This window comes from Felis catus, chromosome C1 (assembly GCF_018350175.1).
Source record: "Felis catus isolate Fca126 chromosome C1, F.catus_Fca126_mat1.0, whole genome shotgun sequence".
Classification (NCBI taxonomy): Eukaryota; Metazoa; Chordata; class Mammalia; order Carnivora; family Felidae; genus Felis; species Felis catus.
The window spans coordinates 24859619-24879902 of NC_058375.1; the positions used below are offsets into that span (position 1 = coordinate 24859619).

The window sequence follows — 20284 nt, forward strand, 5'->3', positions numbered from 1 at the left end:
CCCTTTCAGCTGAGAGTTGCTTTCACCAGCAGAGGGAAGAGGAAATATTGTGCAGACAAGGGGTGGCTGGGATGTTACCTCACCTGCCTGCATCACTTTACCCCACCCCTGCCTAGGTTAAAACCCATATGCAGGGAGATGGGGGCCAGGGAGCCCCCTTCCCCCAGCTTTGACTCCAGATCCCTTCTTTAGCGTAGGGGAGATCCTGGCCATCTGTAGAGGAGATGGGCCTTGGGGGAGTTTTCGGAGGAAGGTGGAGGGTAGGAGCTGAAGTGGAAGGCAAGCATTGGGTGTATTATGAAAAGTCTCCAACACCCACTTGCTCTGGTAATGGTGGGGAAGGTTATTAAGCAGGGAGGAAGATTAGATGTGGAGAAACCGAAGGCTGGGAGCTATAAGAGGACCAGGTGATAATATAGGGCCACCAGAGGAGGGAGTGGGGTGGAGTGGGGGGTGAGTTGGGGGTAGAGGACAGGGCAGGCCTGGGAGGAATGCTTTGGTTGAACTCTGACTTGGGAAGTAAGTGTGGGATGAGGAGAAGAGAGGGGTTCCTGGAGGGGACCCAGGTACAGGGCAGGCTGGGTGGAGGGCCATAAGCTGGATGCTGGCTAGCTTGAGGCCGAGGTGCCTGGGGGCTGGAAATACAGGCTTTACTGAGAAGAAACCAGAGTCAGTGGGGTTGTTTTTGTCAACTTTTCCAAAGCTGGGAAGGGGCCACCTCAAGATGTGAACCTGGGTCTGTTTCCCTGCAATGTCTGTAAGTTCACACTGAAGGACCAGCAAAGGTGCAGCCCCTTTCTGCCTCCCTTTGGCTCGTGGATTCTGAGCGTGGCAGAGAGATCAGCTGCTCATGTTTTTTTTTTGTTTTTTCTTAAGAGAAAGAATGCTCACATGAATGGGGAGGGGCAGAGGGAGAGAGAGAATCTTAAGCGGGCTCCAAACCTAGTGCAGAGCCCATTTAGCACAGAACCTGCCTCGAGTGGAACCCAACTCAGGGCTTGATCTCACAACTGTGAGATCGTGACCTGAGCTGAGATCAAGAGTTGGATATTTAACTGACTGAACCACCCGGAAGCCCCTCAGCTGCTCTAACCCAGGAGCAAGTGGGGGATGAATGGAATGAATCTTACCCAGGACTTGGTGCTTTTCTTGGGGGCACTGTGGCCATCCCACCACCAAGGAGCCCAGTAACCTCAGGGACTCTGCAGGCAGAATCTTTAAGCCCAAACTTCTTCTCAGTAGGGGGACCATCTCCAACCAACCCCTGCCTTCCTGATCCCTCAACACCAGCGAGGCCCTGTTAGCTGGCTGGAGCTGACAGTAACAGAGCACTGACTGTACAGGCCCAGTGTCCCGAAATTTACAAGCTTCCTCTCACTTAATCCTCACAAAGACCCTTCAGGGAGGCATTAAAATTATCGTTTCCATTTTATAGATGAAGGAACCGCCTGAACCTTCCAGAAGTGAAGGTTTGCCCCCCTCCACTGTGGGGTTGGGGGGCCGGGTCAGGTTGAGGCTGCTGTGTGACGTGGCCCAGCAGCTCTCTGAGCCCCATCTGTAAAGTGAAGCTTGCTGGAGGGACGCCACCCAACTCTGATATCAGTTCTGCAGTCCCAGCTCGCAGGACTTTCCCAACACCCCCACCGCCCCCGTTGTGTTCCTCATGGCCCAGCTCCCTTGGGAACAGCCAGGCCCGCCCCCTCCCCCTCCCGGGCTGTGCTCTTGGCAGCTCTGAGGCCCTGGGCTCTGGTCCGGGGGTGGTCCCCGGCGGTGGGAGGGGTGGGCAGAAGCTGGGATCCGTTGGGCTAAGACTGGGGCATCCTCAGAGACCCCCAGACCCCCACCTCTGGGTCCATGGTGCTCCAGGCTGGGGTGGGCAGGGCCCTTTGGAAAGGGGTGGCTTGAGGTTTAATCACTTTATCAATGTTTGTTTGTGTAATTCAGCCCTGAGATGCTTTTCCCTCCATCTGTCCCCACCATCTGCTCCCATCAGGATTTTCCAAACCATTTGGGACCTAAGAGGGGAGGGTGGGGGCTGTGCTTCTGAGGGGGCTGGGGAGGGGCTGCTTCCACCTACCTCACTGAGAGACTTCCAGAGGGGAGCCTGGGCTCCTGAGTCACATGGAATTGGGTTCAAATTTTGGCATTGTTACTTTCTTGCTGTATTACCTCCAGCAGGTGGCCTCACTTCTCTGAGCCTCAGTCTCCACATCTGTGAAATGGCAGTAACATTATTGACTCCTTAGGATTAGTTCAGATCAAAGGAGGTGATGCCTGCAAAGTCCTCTGCATACAGTAGGTGCTCAAGAGATCTGCAGTCCCCTCTCCATTCACCCCCCACTTGCTTCTCTCTCTGGCATCCCTCTTTAGTGCTAGAGGAGGGTGGTCACTTCTGGTTTCTGTACCCCAGCCCCACTCCTCAGACCCTGAGGACACCGCCTTCTGTGGGACCTGCCCTTTCTTCTATCCCCCATGGGTCCTACTCACTGCTCAGTTCTCTCAATGACCCCACTCAACATCTACCCTAAGCTGTGCCTCTCTCTCCCTCCTGGATGCCTCAGTTTGGGGTGGGAGGGGGATGAGTATCATCAGCAAGGACACCCCCCCCCCAACCCTCACCCTCACAACAAGTCTTCATAGAGCCCTTCAAATCTGCAGGGTTCCAGGGCCACTGAGGCCTCCTGTCTACTATGCTCATGCCCAGAATTTCAGGCCTGAGGAGACTGTGGGGCAGCAAATGAGGCCTGTCTGGTCAGGGGTTTCGACAGGGGATGTCAAGGCACCCAGGTCACTTGTTTAGACTCTCTGTTCCAAAAGGGGAAAAGACTTGCTCCAGATTATCCAGAAGTGAGGGACCCAGGTAGGTCTCCTGACAGCTGCCCCTCTGGCCCGCTTTTCTGGGCTATATCTCAGGGCACTAAGTCTTGGGCCTTGGTGTACAATATGGGAAGCCCCAAGCCTTCCTCTTTGGCTCTGGGGGACCTCCCATTGCTTCTTAGGCCCCCAGGAGGGGAGAGGTGTCTGATTGGAAGTAGTACAGAGCCTACCAGGGTTCACACTCTGCCCCCAGATCTACCTCACTCATTCCAGGTACAGGGAAAGTCAAAAGAAGGTGAGGCTTCCAGGAAGAGGAGAAGGCATGGTCCTGCCATCAGAAGCCCCATCTACTGGGGAGACAGAATTCAGACTGGGGGCCCTGAGGGCAGAGCATCAGAGTTACCCTCATAGGGAAGAAACACAGCGGGAATAGAAGAAGGCTCCTGAGGGGCTAAGCCAAGAAGTCAGTCTGTAGGAGGTCAAGCTGGCATGGGGTAGTGGGAAGAAGCAGAGACAGTGACTGAGCAGCACCTTGTGAGGATAAACTGCGACCCCCCACCCCAAGGATGGAGAGGAGGATCCAGACCCAGCTGGGAAGATTCTCTGGCTTCAGGCCGAGAGAGAGGAAGGAGGAGGATGGGGAGGAGAAGCCCAGGCAGTGAATGCTGGGCAGTCCCCTCATCCAGCTCCAAACAGGGCAGGCTCTCCAGGCCTAGTGGGGAAGATGGAGGAAGCTTGTCACTCCAGGGGCCTGGGGTGGGGCCTGAGCAGCAAGTCTCTCCCTGCCCCCAGGTCCTCACACAGGAGGCAGCTGGGAACCACCCACGCATGTCTGGCATCTCTCACGCCTCCACTGGGGGTCCCAACACCAGAGCCAAGGCACACGGAGGAACTGATGTTCTAGAGGGCCCACATGTCCAACCTCCCCCACCCCCTCCACCGCCGCCTGGCTCCCCAGCTCCTCCAGTTGGGACCTCCCCATCCTCAAGCAGGAAGGACTAAGACTAGACTTTGACCATCTGAGTGGCCTGGTTGGGGACCTGGAAGTGGAGCTTTGGTCTGAGCCCTGGAGAGCCAGGGGTGTCCCGGCTGCCACCGACTTGGGAGGAGGTGTCCAGTCAGAAGGCAAATGCTGTCGGCTCACCTTCAAAGTAACCAGACTCCTCTCTCTCACCCTGAAATGGCCCCTGGCTTCCACCCTGGCCCCCACTCTTCAAGTCTGTTCTTGACAGAATGCCTGAGTAAGCTTGACCTGAAAGTCAGACCCTCACTCTGCTCAAGGCCCCAACCTAGAGCATCCCATGTCACCTGGAATAAAATCTACAATCCTTGGAACGGTCCTCACAATCTTTGGAATGGTCCTCAGCACTGCCACCATCCCAGCCTCTAAACGCCGATCTCAACTTTTCCCAAAATATGTATCTAATACACCACAGAGTTGACTTGTATATTTTGTCCACTGTTTACTGCCCGCTGCTGTAACCCCACTGCCTAGAAAAATGCTGGGCACAGAAATAGTGCTTGATGAATACTTGTGCGATGAAAGGATGAAGGCATATGGATTCAAGTCCAGGCCTTCCATTCACCAGCTGTGAGACATGGGGAAAATCATTTACCCCTCTGAACTTCAGAAGGTTGCTCATTTGTGAAGAGGGGACAATAAGGCCCACCTCCTAGAGATAAAGGACAAAATTCGAGCCCAGGATGTGTGTGTGTGTGTGTGTGGGGGGGGGGGTGTTGCAGAAGCTGGCTGAAGGAGGATGCAGCCCCCATCCCGGCAGGAGGAGATGTGCTGGGGGGTCAGCGACTCCGGAGAAGGGCTGTCCTGAGGTAAGGTGCCTACGCACTTCAGAACCCCCGAGACTGGACAGCAGAGGCAGAGCCTGGGGACGGAAGCGAGTATGGGAGGAGCAGTTTAGATCAATGTTGGGAGGTGAGATTCATTCTGAGAGGGGTGGGGGGTGGGGGGAAGGGCGGTGAGATCCCGGGCGGTGGGCAGGAGATGGGGGCGGGGCTCTCTAAGGCCGAGGTGGGGGAGGGGCGTGTCTCCCCCCCGCCAAGACCTCCCGGACTGGAGAAATGGGAGCTGCCCCCTCGCGAAAGAGCCCCCAGCTCTGTTCGCGAGTTGAGGCGTGGTGGCAAGCAGGGCGCCTATCGAACCGCCCAGGCTCCGGATTCCGCTCGCTGAGCGACGTGCGGCTTCGCGCCCAGGTAGGGTTGGGGGTGGAGCGGCCGGGGTTGCCCTCGGCTCGGAAAGACGTCTCTGGGCACTGACCCCCCGGACCCCATTCGGGCTACCTGAGTCGAGATGCTGAGGAGATGGAAACCTCTGTCCTCCTCCCCCGGCGGGCGCTCCCTAGTGAGGGGGCCGGGGAAGTGAGGGCGTCCCCTTCCCTCTCCCGGGCAGGGGCGGGGGCAGAGCCTAGCTCACTGCTTCCCCCCGCCCCGAGGCTGGAGGGGAAGGGGAGGAACAGGGACCCCCCCAGGGGAGGGGCTCCGGGCCAACGCCGCGGGGCGTCTCCCTGGCAGTCCCTCCCCCCGCCCCCCGCCCGCCCCTCCGGCCGCCTCTGCCGCCGCGCGCCGCAGCAGCGCCGCCTTCCCTGCGCAGTCGGTGTCTCCGCGTCGCTGGGTGAGTGGGGGCCGCTCCGGCCGGGGCTGGGTGATGCGGGGAGGGGGCAGCCCGGAGGGAGGGGGCCCCGTCCAGCCTCTCCAACCCCGCCGCTCTCGCGCCTCCCGGGGAGCCTCCTTCCGAGGGCGCTGGGGAGAAGGGGGCTCCCCAGGGGAAGAGCGCGGCGCTCTCCAGGGTCCTGACCGCCGAGTGGCCAGCGGGGAGGAGTCGCGTTCCGGCCGCCTCGGAGCGCCCCCTCCAGGAGGGGCCCCGCGCCCGGCGCTCTGAAGCGTGGGCTCAGGGCGAGAGCTGGGGAGAGGTTTGGAGAAGGTCCCCAGGGCGAGTTTCTCAGGTCGAGCTGGGGGGCCTCCCACTCGGGGGACTAGGGGTCTTTGCGGAGACAACAGAACCTTCTACCACCCTCGTTTCCAAGTCTTCCGATTTGGAGGGGCAGTTCTGAGGGTGGCAGGGAGGAGGGGGCCACTGGAAGATCTTTCCTGCCCAGCGCATCTCTCTGCCCCCGCCCCGATGACCCAGTTCCTTGGACCTTGAGGAGGGGACTAAGGGACACACTTCTCCGCCCCAGCCCCACGCATTTCCTCAGTCCCCTCCCACACACTTGTTCATTGGGTCCTCAGTCTGGGGCAGAAAAGGCTGCTTTAGAATGGAGGGTCACCAACTTGCAAAAACATGCATGTGACACTGCTGAGGACACACACAAGTCCACTAAATGGCCACTCAGGCATATCCCCCTCATACTGTGATGGGTGCGTACCTAGTCACATGCACATATATTGACTGAAACACACGGGAGTCAAATGCCATGCAGAAACCCGAGACATATGTGCGTACATGAACCCAAGCACTCACACACATGTTCATCCACATGTGCAGAGAGCTATGTGCAAATGCACACACAAGGAACATCCTCACCCTGTCTCACTCACAGCCCGAGGCTGGGGGGAGGGATTCACTTGCATACAGCCCTACACTCCTGCCTGGAACTGCCTGGCTGTCTCCTCTCCATTGCCTTCCCCTCAGCCCTCCGCGCCTTAACCTCCTTTACTGAGGGGATCTTTCTGGACTGTGTGAAAGGTAGGTATTGGGGAAAGGTTGGCTGGCCAGGGCTCTCACTGGAAAAGAGGCCCCTGTTATGTCTGAGAAGGGCTGCAGCTCCCTCTCCTGGGACCTGCAAGCACCCCTGGGAAAAGAAAGATGGCAAGGCTGCCTGAGGGTCCCACGTGCAGCTGGCCATGTGAGAGGTGTCAGCATGGGAGTTGGCTTGTGATGGCATTTGTGAGACATGTGGGGTCGTGGGCTGGTGTCTTGATGCACAGGGTATGGGAGCTGTTCGTGAGTGGTGCCGTGTGTCAGTACATGTGAGTTGTGGAGCAGAGGGAATGTGGTGTGGAGGCATGGTGACCCATGGTGGTATGTGAGTGGCCTGGGAGCCAGTGTATGGATTTGGTGAGCTATGTAGCATTAATATGTGTCAGTGTGTATTCATTTGTATGTTGTTGTGCATGAGTCTTGTGGCATCTGGGTACACATAAATCATTTTTATTTGACACTTATGTAGCACATATACGTGTAGGCATCATTCTAAGTGCTTCACATGTATTAACTAATTTAATCCCCACCATAATGAGGTAGGTACTATTACCCTCATTTTACAGATGAGGCAGAGAGAGTATAAGGAACTCATCTAAGGTCACCTAGCTGGCAAGAGGCAGACCTGAGATTCAAACCCAGGTGGTCTGGCTCTGGAGCCTAGGTTAACATCTGTCTTACGCTGGCCTTTGTCAGGCACACATGTGTGGGGGAGAGAACAGGTCAGTGTCTGGGCTGGAGGTGTATTTTGTAATGAGCAGGCATATGCGAGGCAAAGAAGGAGCAGGAGGGAAGAGGGAAGAGGACCAGAAGGCCTTTTTGCACCTCCCTGGGCAACTCTGGGAGGCAGCCCTGTCACTCCACGGCTTTGCGACCTGAAACAGGTCACCTCACTTCCTTGAGCCTGCCTTCTCCTCTGTAAAGCGGGGCTAACTCCTGGACTTCACTTTGTGAGTGTGAAACGATATTCACTTGTGAAAGCCCAGTGGCCGGCACTGAGAAGGCTCTCCGGTAAATGTGAGTCCCCTTCCCTTCCTCCGTCTCCTGGTCTGTTCCCTGGGAAACTGCAAGGTCCTGGGAAATGGGGTGGAGCATGTCACGGGCAGGATGCCGGGGTATGGGCTGTTGACTTTGGGCCAGCTGCTCTCTTTCATTGGGTCAAATGAGAGACTGGAGAGCCTGGTGTCTGGGGGGCCTCCCTGGAGTGGCGTCAAGGGGCCAAGAGGGCCTGACCATTTCCTCTCTACCCCTTGACCCCCTCGGGAATCCAGGTGGGACTTGGCTTGGTGGCCATGGGCAAGCAGAACAGCAAGCTGCGGCCAGAGATGCTGCAGGACCTGCGGGAGAACACGGAGTTCTCGGAGTTGGAGCTGCAGGAGTGGTACAAGGGCTTCCTCAAGGACTGCCCCACGGGCATCCTCAACGTGGACGAGTTCAAGAAGATCTACGCCAACTTCTTCCCCTATGGTGACGCCTCCAAATTTGCCGAGCACGTCTTCCGCACCTTTGACACCAACAGCGATGGCACCATTGACTTCCGGGAGTTCATCATCGCACTGAGCGTGACCTCGCGTGGCCGCCTGGAGCAGAAGCTCATGTGGGCCTTCAGCATGTATGACCTGGATGGCAACGGCTACATCAGCCGCGAGGAGATGCTCGAGATTGTGCAGGTGGGCCCCTGGACCCCTCAGAATGCCAGATGCAGGGCCCAGCAGTTGGCACCCCCCCATTCCCTTTCATCCTCTCGAGAGCCCTTGTGGGTAGGTAGTGGCGGGTGCTACTCTTGTGACCCATTTAAAAAACTATTAGGAACTGGTTTCCAATTTAAAGAAAAGTTGAGAAAACTCTCATATATCCTTTACCCAGATTCACCAATTAACTTTTGCCATATTTGCTTTATCATTACGGGCATGCGAGCGTGTGTTGCAATGCGTCGCTGTTGTTCTGAACATGACCCTCTACCCCTGAATACATCAGGATATATTTCCTAAGAACAGGAACATACTCTTACATGACCCATAATATAATTATCAAAGTCAGGACATTTAACGTAGAAACTATTTTCTAATGTAGATAAATGCTATTATCTAACTTACAGACCATATTCCAGTTTTGTCAACTGTCTCGAAATGTTCCGTAAGGCACTTTTTACCCAGGTTGAGGATCACACATTGCATTTCATTGTTGTGTCTCTTTAGAGTCCTGTAATCTGTAATAATTCCTCAGTCTTTGTCTTTCAAAACTTGACATTTCTTCAGAGTACAGGCCAGTTATGTTTCATTGATCCTCATTTACTCAGGAGAAAATGAATGCTCAGGTAAAGACATTGGCCCAAAGCCACACAGCCTGTAAGTGGACTACCTTGGGTCCACCATCCACTTTCCATGAGGACACCCAGCCACCTTTCAACTGACTGAGGGCCCATTAAAAACCTATTACTAAGTGATATGTTTATATCCATGAGCCAGTGCATCCTTACAATAACCCCGTGAGGCTCAGAGAGGTGAAGTGACTTGCTCAAGGTCACACAGCATGTATGTGGTGGAGTCAAGTTCAAGCTGGCCACCACTCCGAGTTGCCCCTAGAAAGGGATCTGGCTTCTAGTTCTGGAGTTGGCTTCAACTCTTAGATTTCCCATTTGTAAAATGGGGATGGTGATCCTGACCTCACAGGGAGATTTAAGGACCTGATATAAATGCTCTTTCTTAGTACAAGTTTAAGTGTAGCATATATTAGCTCAATCTTCCAGAGTGCCTATCCCCCTGGCCCAGCATTGAAGTCCATCAGGGCTCTGGTTCTAGTCTATCTATCCAGTTCCTAGTTCACTTTTTGCCTGAGCCTGTGTTTCTTCACCCATATAGTGAGGGTGTTAGCTCCCTACAGCACCAGGTTATTGCAGGTATAAAGTGAGACAGGGGCTCTAGCAGGAGAGAAGAGAGTCCTCCATATGATTGTTACTTGGCAAATGTTAGATGCTGTCAGTTGCTATTCTCTCCTCTGCACATTCTCTGCTCTAGCCAGAGTGGCCTTTTCAACATCCTTAGGATATGCCCTGAGTAATCCCACTGCACAGCTTTGCACAAGCTCTTGCTCTTTCCTTTTGCCTCTCTGAATCCTTTCCCTCTGGTTCCTCGGCTCTGCTGCTTCCCCTTCCATTGCATCCAGCCCCTACTGGATTCTTGCTTTGGCTTCTCTCTTGCTAAGCATCGGGGTATGCTCTCTTGAGCTAGACTAGCATGGGCTGCTTGGGGATGCGCTGCCCTCCCTGTGTCTATCGCTAGGGGTAAAGCCTTAATGTTTGTGACCCCCATGGACCAGGCATGAACTCTCTAGCTGACAGACAGTGGGAAGTTCTGGGGGTCCTGGTGGAAGGGCTGGGGCAATCAGGGTGATGGAAAACAGCAACAGCTCAGCGATTGAACATACCAACCAATATGAGAGATGTTCACGTTTTACCACTTCGTGTGGTTGCACTGCTCTATACTGGTAAATCTCAGCCCTGTTGGGGGCGCCAAACCCAAGACATCAGTCATGCCCAGCTTCATTCCTTCGGCCTCCTCAGGACCCCTGCCTGGCTGACCTCTGCTACGTAGGCCCTGATTTCCTTTATGGCAGCCGGGCAGCCCGAGACGGCCGGTGCAGACAGAGCTCTGCAAATCCCAGGGACTGATTAGTTACAAGTTGGCTCCAATGAAACAGTAAGTGCACAATCCCAGACAATTAATTAGGAGGCCCAGGAGAGGGCTGTCACGAGGGGAGCAGTCACTCTCTAAGTCACCTGGCCATCCTTCTCAGGACCCAACCCTGTGGACACACCACAAGGGAAAACGCTGCGTCTTGGCCTCTTGGGGCTCCCACTCTGGTGGGAGAGAAGAAGTCTGCACTGCCTAGCTAAATGTGGCATCTGGAGTCTAGGGGACTGAAAGGCAGGGAAGGCCTGAGGATGTGGTGGATGAGTAATGATTATATTATGAGCTGCTGTTTGCTGACCACTTACTCCAGCCAGCTACTATTCTAACTACAACAGTGTCTCATTCAATCGTCTGGACAATCCTAATGAGGGAGAAATGAGGAAACAGGTTCACAGAGGTTAAGGACTTGTCCAAGGCTACACATAAGGATTTGTCCAAGGCTTCCACATTAGTGGAACCAGGATGCCACTCCAAGTCCATCTTACTTCAAAATCCCTGCTGGTCATCACTACCCACAAGCATCTATCCCACAACTCTGAAGGAGTGGATTCTAATTCAGTCTCTGCCGTCAATTCCCTTTCCAAGCCTCCATTTCTTATCTGGAAAATGGGGATCACGATACCTGCATTTCAGGGCCGTTGTGAGGTTAAGAAATAATGCCTGTAAAGTACCTGGCACACGGCAGGAGACTGACAAGTGGTAGCTAGTACTATTATTCCAGGAAGAGGCTGTATATTCTGGGAAACCTGAAAGGCATGGAGGGGTTGGTTGTGGCAGGGTCACTCACCAGGGGAGGCCTGATGATGGAGAGGTCAGCAGGGACCAAACGAGAAGTACCTTGAGTGACCAGGGCTGAATGGTTTGGACTTGGTACAGAGGGCAGTGGGAGGCACCAAAGGCTTTTAAGCCGTGGAGTCCCTGCCAGATGCCAGGCACTGTGCTAAGTTCTGAGGATATGGGTACTAGCTAGATATCCATGATCTTTAGCTGTATGCTGGAAACTAGGTGCAATCCTACAAAATTACTTTCAGAGAGGTGTCCCCAAAGGAAGAGCCCAGGTGGCTCTGGGCCAGCATATGGACCTTGACCCAGGCAGGATCAGAGAAGGCCTCCCTAAGAAAGCGCTATGTAAGTGGAGTCCCAAAGAAGAGTGGGAGGCAGCAGAAGGAGCGTGGGGGCAGCATCCAGAAGGAGCTGGGTGCACGGTGGGCCTGGAGGGAAGCCTGTGTGTGACGGGAGCGAGGCGGCGGCCCACTGGGCTGGGGACGTGGCGGTGGAGATCTGTGTTTGGAAAGCTTTCAGAGGCAGCGTGGGGGACAGATGCGAGGGAAAGAGGCCGGAAGAGACCAGTACGGAGGCCGGATCTGGATCTGAGGCAAGGGAAGTTTATGGGATGGGAGAAGGGAGGCTTCTTGGCAGAGGTGTCAGTTGCAAAGAGCTGGAACATCGGGGGGGGGGGGGGGATCCGTCTGGTCCTTGAGTTCTGGGGCGCCAGGACCCAGTCTATCCCACAGGCCAAGCCCTACGTGCTCTGCCTACATTTAGCACAAATATCCTCCTTCGTGTTGCCTCCAGAGATCCTGCACGTGGCAGCTGCAGTTCTGGGCACAACTGAGCGCATGCTGTCCCCGCCTCTGGCAGATGCTCATTTGCGTTTATTTGCATAATGCCCCCGCCCTCTCTGGGCCCTGCGGCCTCGAGCCCTACAGCCCTTAGTGCGGCTCTGCGCCCCCTGCCGGCCACACAGGCGCCGCAGCCCGATGTCACCTCCTTCGTCCAGCGCCCCCTGTAGGCGGCCGAGCGCGGGCTGCCCAGGGCCCCGAAGTTTCAGAAAAGCAGCCCTAAGCCGGTACTCATCCTGGAGCCCGCAGCGCCCCGCACCAGCTCCTAAGCCCGATGTTCTAGCCCCTTCGCTATCTGGGTCCCGATATCCTCCAACCTCTCTCCTGGCCCACTGCACTCAGCCACCCCCAAATTCTCGGCGCCCACTCAGCTTCCTGCTGCAGGTCCTTTGTACGTGCAGATTGCTCTGCCAGCAATGCCTTTCCCACCTGGCGCTCCAAGGGAACTTGGTCAGGGCCCGCTCCAATAGCCCCCTCTTCTGGGAAGCCTCTCCAGGCACTCCTTCCTAAACGAACCCCCCTTCCCGTTCCCCCACGCCTCCGTGACCATCTCTCCACCTCACCCAAGCGGGGGCAGCGATCTTCTGCGTGTGTGGAGGCCGTTTTGGATGCTGGGGGTGGGGGGCTCGGGCAGGCTCCTCTCACTCCCTGCCTCCCCCTCCCGCCCCTCAGGCCATTTACAAGATGGTTTCGTCCGTGATGAAGATGCCGGAGGACGAGTCGACCCCAGAAAAGAGGACCGAGAAAATCTTCCGCCAAATGGACACAAACAACGACGGTGAGGGGGCAGGGATGGGGCGGGGCGGGTGCCACTCCCCCTTCCTCTCCCGCGGCTCTGCTCGGCCTCCTCTCGCCGCGCGGCCGCCTTCTCCAGCATCACTGCTCCCCTCGCCCCGCAGGCAAGCTGTCCCTGGAGGAGTTCATCCGCGGGGCCAAAAGCGACCCGTCCATCGTGCGTCTGCTGCAGTGCGACCCCAGCAGCGCCTCCCAGTTCTGAACGACAGGACCCAGGTTCCCCCTCCTCCCTGCCTTCACTGGCCCTCTCCCGGCTTCCTTTCCTTGTGTCTATCCAGGCTGGGGGTCAGGCTGGTCGCACCCCCCCCCCCTTGCCCACACCCCCCGCCCCCAGGGCCTGCACTCTGGGGTCTATGGAGAAGGCAACCCTACAGCAAGCAAGCGGTTAGCACCCTCAGTCCAAAAGGCAATATCTCCCTTAGGCAATGATTGAGACGCAGGCTCTGGCTGGGTCTGCCCTCCCTTACCCAGAGGGAACTTCAGCCATTCTCCCCCGCCCCCACCCGCACCCCCGACTCACACGCAGCCTCGAGCTCCTCCCCCAACCACCGGGCAAGCTCCCCCACCCCCACCCCGCCCTTGTAGCTCTCAGCCTGGGTGGAGGGCGGAATCATGCCCAGGTGAGGAGGCTGTCTTCATTTGGATAGGAGGAAGGATTCCGGAGGTGTGGGGGTTTGAGGAAAAAGCTTCCTTGAGTCGTCCTTTCCTGCAGGAGGGCCTCGACCCTTCCTGCTCCACAGCTCTTGTTGGCCTGGAGGCCACGATGCAAAAGGAAACCCCCCCCCCCCAGTTCCAGGCTCCCAGCTGTGGGTCCGTCCCATGAACCCCCACCTGCCTTTCAGCACTCGGATGAACACAGACCCACCGATCCCTCTGTATATTTTTCCTCTCTCAGAAAGACACACACACACAGGCCCACGGATGGGCAGACACATCCAGAGCCCCAACCACAGCATCCTGTGTGGGAAAGAAGCACAGGGCCCCCGGCCGAGTCCCCTCCCCTGCTGCATGCATCCACGTGGAGCATCTCTGTTCTTTTTAATAACTTCAGAATAAAGTCTCATTTCAGTGCAGTGGGCTGGGTAGCTGAGGGAAGGGGTTGAAAGCCCCACCCGGGCCCCTGAGTGACCAGTGAAACCTCTCGGGTCTGTTCCAGGAATCCTGACCTGGTCACAGTGCAGACTTGGTTGCAGGGGGCCCCAGTGGTCACGGGGCCTGGACGGGCCACCAGCTCTCAGAGGGTCAGCGGCTCAGAGCTGGTGCAGCTCAGCAGGTCATGGCCCTCCACGGGCTCTGGGCTCTCCTGCATCTGCAGAGACACAAGAGGCTGCCGGGGAACTGGGTCTGCTCCTATAGGACACCCAGGGGAGGGGATGAGGGGAGGGCTGGGAGGATCTCTGGGGCAAAAGAACCTCACTACCCTCTCCCATGCAAGAGCCAGACCATACCCTTGGAGTGCCCCCAGATTGAACCCAGATACTCCTCCCTCTCCCTCAAGACTCATCCTGGGCCTTGGGGGAGCCAGGTTTCAGCTGTGTGACTTAGCTGGGAGATCTGACCTCTCTAAGCCTCCGAGCTTCTCCCTTTCATCCTGGAGGAAAAACTGCCCCAGTTCTCAAGGCAGGGACCCCATGCAGAGGGTAGGGGCAGACCAGCCTGGGCTTCCCAGCAAGGGCTCCCAGGAAATATGGGGAGTCGGGGCTGATGGAGGGGGTGACGGGCCTTACCATGTGGTGGCTGCTTTTCCCCCACCAGGGCCTCAGTTCCAGCAGCTGGTGGGCGAGCTGGGCACAGCGCACAGCAAACACGCTCTCTGCCACGCAGAACACTAGCGAGATGCCCCAGAGGCACAGGCTGGAGCTCTGCGGGGGCGGGGGCACAAGGGGCAGGATGCAGGGTGGGTCTCCAAGGACCCTTCCCACCTCTGATGAGCCCCTGGGTGTCACCACCCATCCCCCCACTTCTCCAGCCCTGCCCTGCCCCCTCCTGCAGTCCCAGGCCTGAGCACTCACGTAAATGCGCGTGGGGTCGAAGGGACAGTCAGGCACCAGTACGAGCAGTCCGGGGCTTCCAAAAGTGCAGGCAGCCAGCAGCGCCCGGCCTTGGGTGGCAAAGGTCACGGCGATGGAGGACAGGAGGCCCAGGGCACAGGTCAGAGAAAGAAGGGCACAGGCCATGCTCGAACTAAACACTGTCCAGCGCTGGATGGGGGAGGCCACCGGTCAACGGATGTCAGGCTTGGTCTCATGGGGTCAGCCTCACTCCCTCCGGGCAAGCTAGGCCCTTTGGGGTGGCTGCTGCCCCCACCCGACCCCTACAGCCCCTCCCAGGAGGAGCCACATACCAGGGGGATGCTGGGGAGGTAGCGTGACAACACGATGGCTGCAACGCCTGAGGTGATGACCTGTGGGGAAGGAGAGAGAGCAGGCAGGTGTCAGGGGCAGCTCCGGGTAAAGATTCCACCGAGGCCAACTCTAGCCCTCCAAGCCCCCGGCCCCTCATCTCCGCTCAGCTTTGGCCTCACTACCTCCATCTGCACAGAGGCACTGCCTCCTCACGGTCCAGCCCCGAAGAGATGTTTCTAATATCCGGTAACTCCCTGCCTACAACCTTCCGTGACTCCCCACTGCCTGTAGGTGTTTAACTCAAACAGGGACCTGTGTAGCCCAGGGCCACAGGGCCATGTCACAGGCTATACATGACATGTCTCTCTGGAGTGGAAAAGATTTGGGGGTAAACTAAGTAAACTCAACTGGCAAGGAACTAAGCACAAAATTGTTATTTTAACAAGGCAGAACACTTCATGGAGGAGAATTCAATGGGCTGAGCCCATGGGAGGCAGGTGGTCTGATGGCCACCCGGCAATGGCTTTACTTCACTGAACAGCCCCACGTAAGTGCCCCAAGCTCTCTGGGCTAAGCCCCAGTCTGCAGGATGAGCTCACAGAAAGGACACCAGCTTTGGCGTCAGACACGAACGGTTTCAGATCCAGCCTGGCTTCTTTGTATCGACAGGAGGTTGGGTGAATCCTCAGTGTTGGTTTCCCCCTCTGGAAAGCGGGGGTAACAGACGCCCCCTGTTGCCAGATGCAGTTGAGGATTAACGGAGGAAATGGGGGCAAAGCTGAAGGGGTCCAGCCCAGAGCCCATCCCCGGCGGATCTCCTAACCCTGAGCTCACTGCTCTCCCGGAGTTCCTTACAAGGCTGGTGAGAGGAACACTGGGGTCACTGGGGAACCCCAGGGGTCACTCCAGGGGACACTCCACACATCTGCACAGCCCGTCCCGTCCCACTGACTGAGGCTTCTCCCGCTTGCTGGGGCATGTGATCTCCATTCACCTAAGTCTTGACGCCAGCGGGCTGTTGGAGCTTCACTTTGTAGAGGAGAGACTAGGCTTAGAGAGAGGAAGAAGTCCCTCAGCCGGGAGGTGGCAGAGATGGAACTCAAGGCTTTGATGGATGGATGTTGCCCCAAAGCTGCAGCCACCTCTGCTAACAGGTGGGAAAGAGCTCTGTGACCTTCAGAATGCCAGGCCCCTTCATTCGTGGATTCCTCAAACAGGTACTGACACCTAGTCATAGCCACGGCCACCATTAATTGAGCACCTACCATAGACCGTGCCTAATGCTAAGTTCCTGCCAAATTTGTTTTTTCGGTGTCCCCAGAATAGATCTTAGCCATTCCCACCTCCACACCTTTGCATCTGCCATTCTCTCTGTCTCTGGAATGTCATCCCAGCTTCCTCTCCTACTTGCTGGCCCCAGCGTGCCTCCTATGTGGGCTATGGTAATTGCAGCCTATCTTTGAACGCCTACTCATCCGTCAATATCCAGCTCAGGGGCCTCCAGCTCTGTGAACACTCCTGGACCCTCCCAAGCTCAGCTGATGCTCCTTCCTTTTGTCCAGCACTGCCTTGGTTACTTCCTTGTCATCATAATAATCCCAGTTCGCAAGCGTGAGCACTAACCATGCGCCAGATACCATGACACGCACTTTACGTGGATCTCATTACGTGGATCACTTTACGTGATCTCATTCATACTCACGGGGACCCTCTCAGGTGGACAATGCTACCATCCCCATGTAATAGACAAGGCAGCTGAGGCAGGGAGAGGTTGAGAGACCAGAGGCTCGGGGCTCTCTCCTTGCCCACCCCAAGCCCCCTCCAGCTCCCTCTCGCCAGTCACCCTCCCCGCCTGGCCATACCACGATGGCGGACGTGACAGAGAGGATGTTGACCACGCAGTACTGCAGAGCCACGGCATCGCGTGGGGCAACCACGTAGCGCAGCACAGTGCCGTGCAGAAGAGCGGCTGCAATGAAGCTCACATGGCCCAGCACTACCAGCACCAGCCCTGTCTTCATCAGCACCTTCCGGAAGTCCCCCACGCTCAGGCCACCTGTGGGGGACAGCCAGGTCAGGGCCATGGTGCGGCTCAGCCTCTGGCAGAGGAGAAGGCTGAGGCCCTGGCAGGATTAGTGGACACTGGGTGCTAAGTCTGTTTCCGGAGGGCTTGGGGTCAGTGACTTGTCTTCTCTGAGCCTCAGTTTCCTCATTTGGAAAAGGGGTTCACAACACCTTCGTGAGAGTCTTTGGGGCTCTAAGGCTGGAAAAGCACACAGGTGGTACTTAATAAAGGGCAGGAGTTCTTGTCAGTGCTCAAGGTTACGCGTGACAGGGCCACAACTTGAACCCAGGTCTCTAGCTCTAGGTCCATGATCTTTCCACGAAGCTCCCCATTCACTGATTTATTCATTCAGGAGTTTGTTACTCAAATGCTCAGAGTGCCTGCTCTGTGCCAGGCCCTAAGGTACCACGGCGAGTTTGACAGTCACTGTCTAGGCCCCAAAGAGCCCCTAGTGCACTGGGCAGGGATCAGATCCTGCTCGGGATTCAGTTTGGTGTGTAGAGCCTGGCACATAGTAGTCAACTCACAATTGCTGAACTGACTTGGGGCAAGAAACTCAAGCCTCTGAGGATCCATCTCCTCATCTTTAAAATGGGAAGAGGGGTCCCTGGCTGGCTCAGTCCAAAGAGCATATGACTCTTAACCCTGGGGTCGTGAGTTTGAGCCCCACGTTGGGTGTAGAGATTACCTAAATAAATAATTAATTAAAAAAAAAATAATGAAATGGGAAGAATAACCCTTGTCTCCCAGTGGAGGAGGGTCCCAGGAGGAGACAGATGGGAAGGTAGGTGGGGCATACCCTGGGGGTGCCGGGAGAAGCAAGCTCTTGGTGCAGGGAGACTGGACAGGGACAGGGCAAGTGGGGGAGGCTGGGAGCAAAAGAACATCAGAGACTCCTCTGCATATTCTGAGTGGCCAAGTGGCTACGCAGCCCCTGTCTGCACACCTCACGGGGGGGGATCTCTCCTCCTTGGGCAGCTCAGGCTGTTCCATATCTGCTCTCTGGAATGTCCCCTATGGGTCCTGGCTTGGCCCCAGAGGACACACACCATGCCTCCTGGCCCTGTCAGCCCCCTCATTCCAGCCAGCTCTGGGAAACTGGCCAGGCCTCTAAACTAAGTTCTAGGAAGTCCCTTCCTACACCTCAGTCTCCTCATCTGTGACAGAAAGGGTTGGATCCTATTTCATATATGGGAGCCCTGTAGCTAAAAGAAATGAAAGAAAGAAGGAAAGAGAGCGAGAGCAATAGCGAGAGAGAGAGAGAAAGGGACAGGGAGGGAGGGAGGAAGGATGGGAGGCAGGACGAGAGAGAAAGGAAGGATGAGAGAAAGGGAGGGAGGAAAGAAGGAAGGAAAAGAAAGGAAAGAAAGAAAGAGGAAGGTAAGGAGGAGGAAAAAGAAAGATGGAAGAAAGAAAAGAAAGAAAGAGAGAAAGAGAAAGAAAGAGAAAGAAAGAAAGAAAGAAAGAAAGAAAGAAAGAAAGAAAGAAAGAAAGAAAGAAAAAGAAAAAGGAAGGAAGGAAGGAAGGAAGGAAGGAAGGAAGGAAGGAAGGAAGAGGGAGGGAGGAAGGAATCACTAGGGTGGATATTCTTGGGGGCCCTGTGCCAAGAAGCAGTCCCTGGGAGCAGCAGGGTAGGGCCACTGTCATAGCCCTTCTGTGTGACCTTGTGGTATATAAACTCGGGAGGGGCCAGCGCAGCTGGTCGCTGAGACACTTGGGGCCCTGCAGGACCCTCTGGAGCAGGACTGGGTCTCAGAGCAGAGGGCAGGTGATGGCTGGATGGGACCTTGGAACTGGGATGGCCTCATGAAGATTAACTGCTAGTCAAACAGGAAGCTTTGTCCCAAGGGCCTGACCCACCTCGCCCCATCCACCCACCTGCCTGGCAGCCCAGACACCACCTGGCTCAGGGTTGGGCTTACGAACAACAACCTCCAAGGACCAAGACTTGGTCAAACTGGAGGGACAGGGCCAGTGTGGGGCTGTGCGTGGAGCCCCGGACAGAGTGTCAGGGCAGTCCTGACCTCTCCTGTCTAAGTGATCATTCTTAGAGCACTTAGCAATGTGGTTGGCACTTCACTCTCAGGAGCCAACTTCGTTCCCACAGCAGTCCTGGGAGGTGGTGCTACCACCCCCATTTTACAGATGAGGAAACTGAGGTTCATGAGGTCTTTTGGCCAGAAAGCGGGGAGTGCCCGGGTCTGTCTGATGCCCAAGAGCAGCATCACTGTGCCCAAGGAGTGAGGGGAGGAGACACACCAGTCCCGCTCTGTCTGGATCCTGTTGGCGGAGTGGAAGGTTGGAGGTGGGAGGCTTTTGCGAGGCTGAGGAGGCGAAAGGGCAGGGAGCCTCTGGCTCAGGGCTCCCCGGGCCCTGGGTCTCCCTCCCTCTGCTCTCCTTCTGGGCCAAGCGCGCGCTGCTCTCTCCAGCGACTCTCCTCCCGCCTGGGGGTTCCCTCCTCCGCCGGAAAGGAAAGTGGGGACGGAGGGCCGAGGCGCTACCCCACCTCGAGAGGATACCAGCGGCCCTCCTCCCTCCACCGCATTGCTGGGGAAACTGAGGCCGAGAGCGGAAAGTGACCCTCAGAGAAGGCGGCGGGGGCCTCGCGGGCCGTCCCGCCGCGGCTCACCCAGGCGCAGACACATCTCGGCTCCCGCGCGGGCTCTCCGCGGCCGCTTCAGCGGGGCTCCGGGTGCCGCGGCCGGCCGCGGGGCCCCGCTCCCATCCCGGTCCGCAGCCTGGGCGCCCGCCCGCGCCGCGTCTGGGTCCCGGGCTCGCCGGCGCCCGGCCGGCCTCCCTTCCCGTCACCCCCCGGGCGGCCCAGCCCCGGGCGGGCCCTGGCGGCTCGTTTGCATCCCGGGCCGGTCCGACCGGCTGGGCAGCCCTTCCCCGCCCGCCCGCCCGGCTGAGTCACGGCGCTGGCCCCACCCACCATCCTGCCTCGGCGATCCCAGCCCTCCCCAGTGGTCCCATTGCACAGATGGCCACTGAGGCTCCGAGGCGCAGCCGTCGTCCAGATGGGGGCCGTAGGCGTGTTGGCTGTGGCTGCCGTGACCTGGTGGGCGCCTGGTCCGGCAGCCCCAGGGTGAAGGTTGGGAATCCACTTCTTTCGAGAAGATGGGTGGTGCAGGAGCACTACGTGGGAGACCAGAGTCTGTTTCCTGACTTACTGTAGGACCTCAGGCAAATCACTTTCCCTCTCTGGGCCTTAGTTTTACAGGGCAAAGAAT

At 57.0% G+C, this 20284-nt stretch overlaps 2 protein-coding genes across 2 annotated transcripts; one reads left to right on the forward strand and one right to left on the reverse strand.

Annotated features, from left to right (window-relative positions):
• The first annotated feature begins 5342 nt into the window (after positions 1-5342).
• Positions 5343-13717, forward strand: HPCA (hippocalcin). The gene is made up of 4 exons (XM_006934543.5): positions 5343-5446; positions 7807-8205; positions 12522-12627; positions 12749-13717. Exons 2-4 carry the CDS (start codon positions 7828-7830, stop codon positions 12844-12846), a joined length of 582 nt encoding a protein of 193 aa, XP_006934605.1. The 5' UTR covers positions 5343-5446; positions 7807-7827; the 3' UTR covers positions 12847-13717.
• TMEM54 (transmembrane protein 54) lies at positions 13668-19902 on the reverse strand. Its single transcript, XM_003989829.5, has 6 exons — positions 19684-19902; positions 16852-17045; positions 14989-15048; positions 14657-14845; positions 14372-14506; positions 13668-13953 (listed from the first exon to the last, which is right to left on the reverse strand). Exons 1-6 carry the CDS (start codon positions 19697-19699, stop codon positions 13879-13881), a joined length of 669 nt encoding a protein of 222 aa, XP_003989878.1. The 5' UTR covers positions 19700-19902; the 3' UTR covers positions 13668-13878.
• Between the last annotated feature and the right edge of the window lie 382 nt (positions 19903-20284).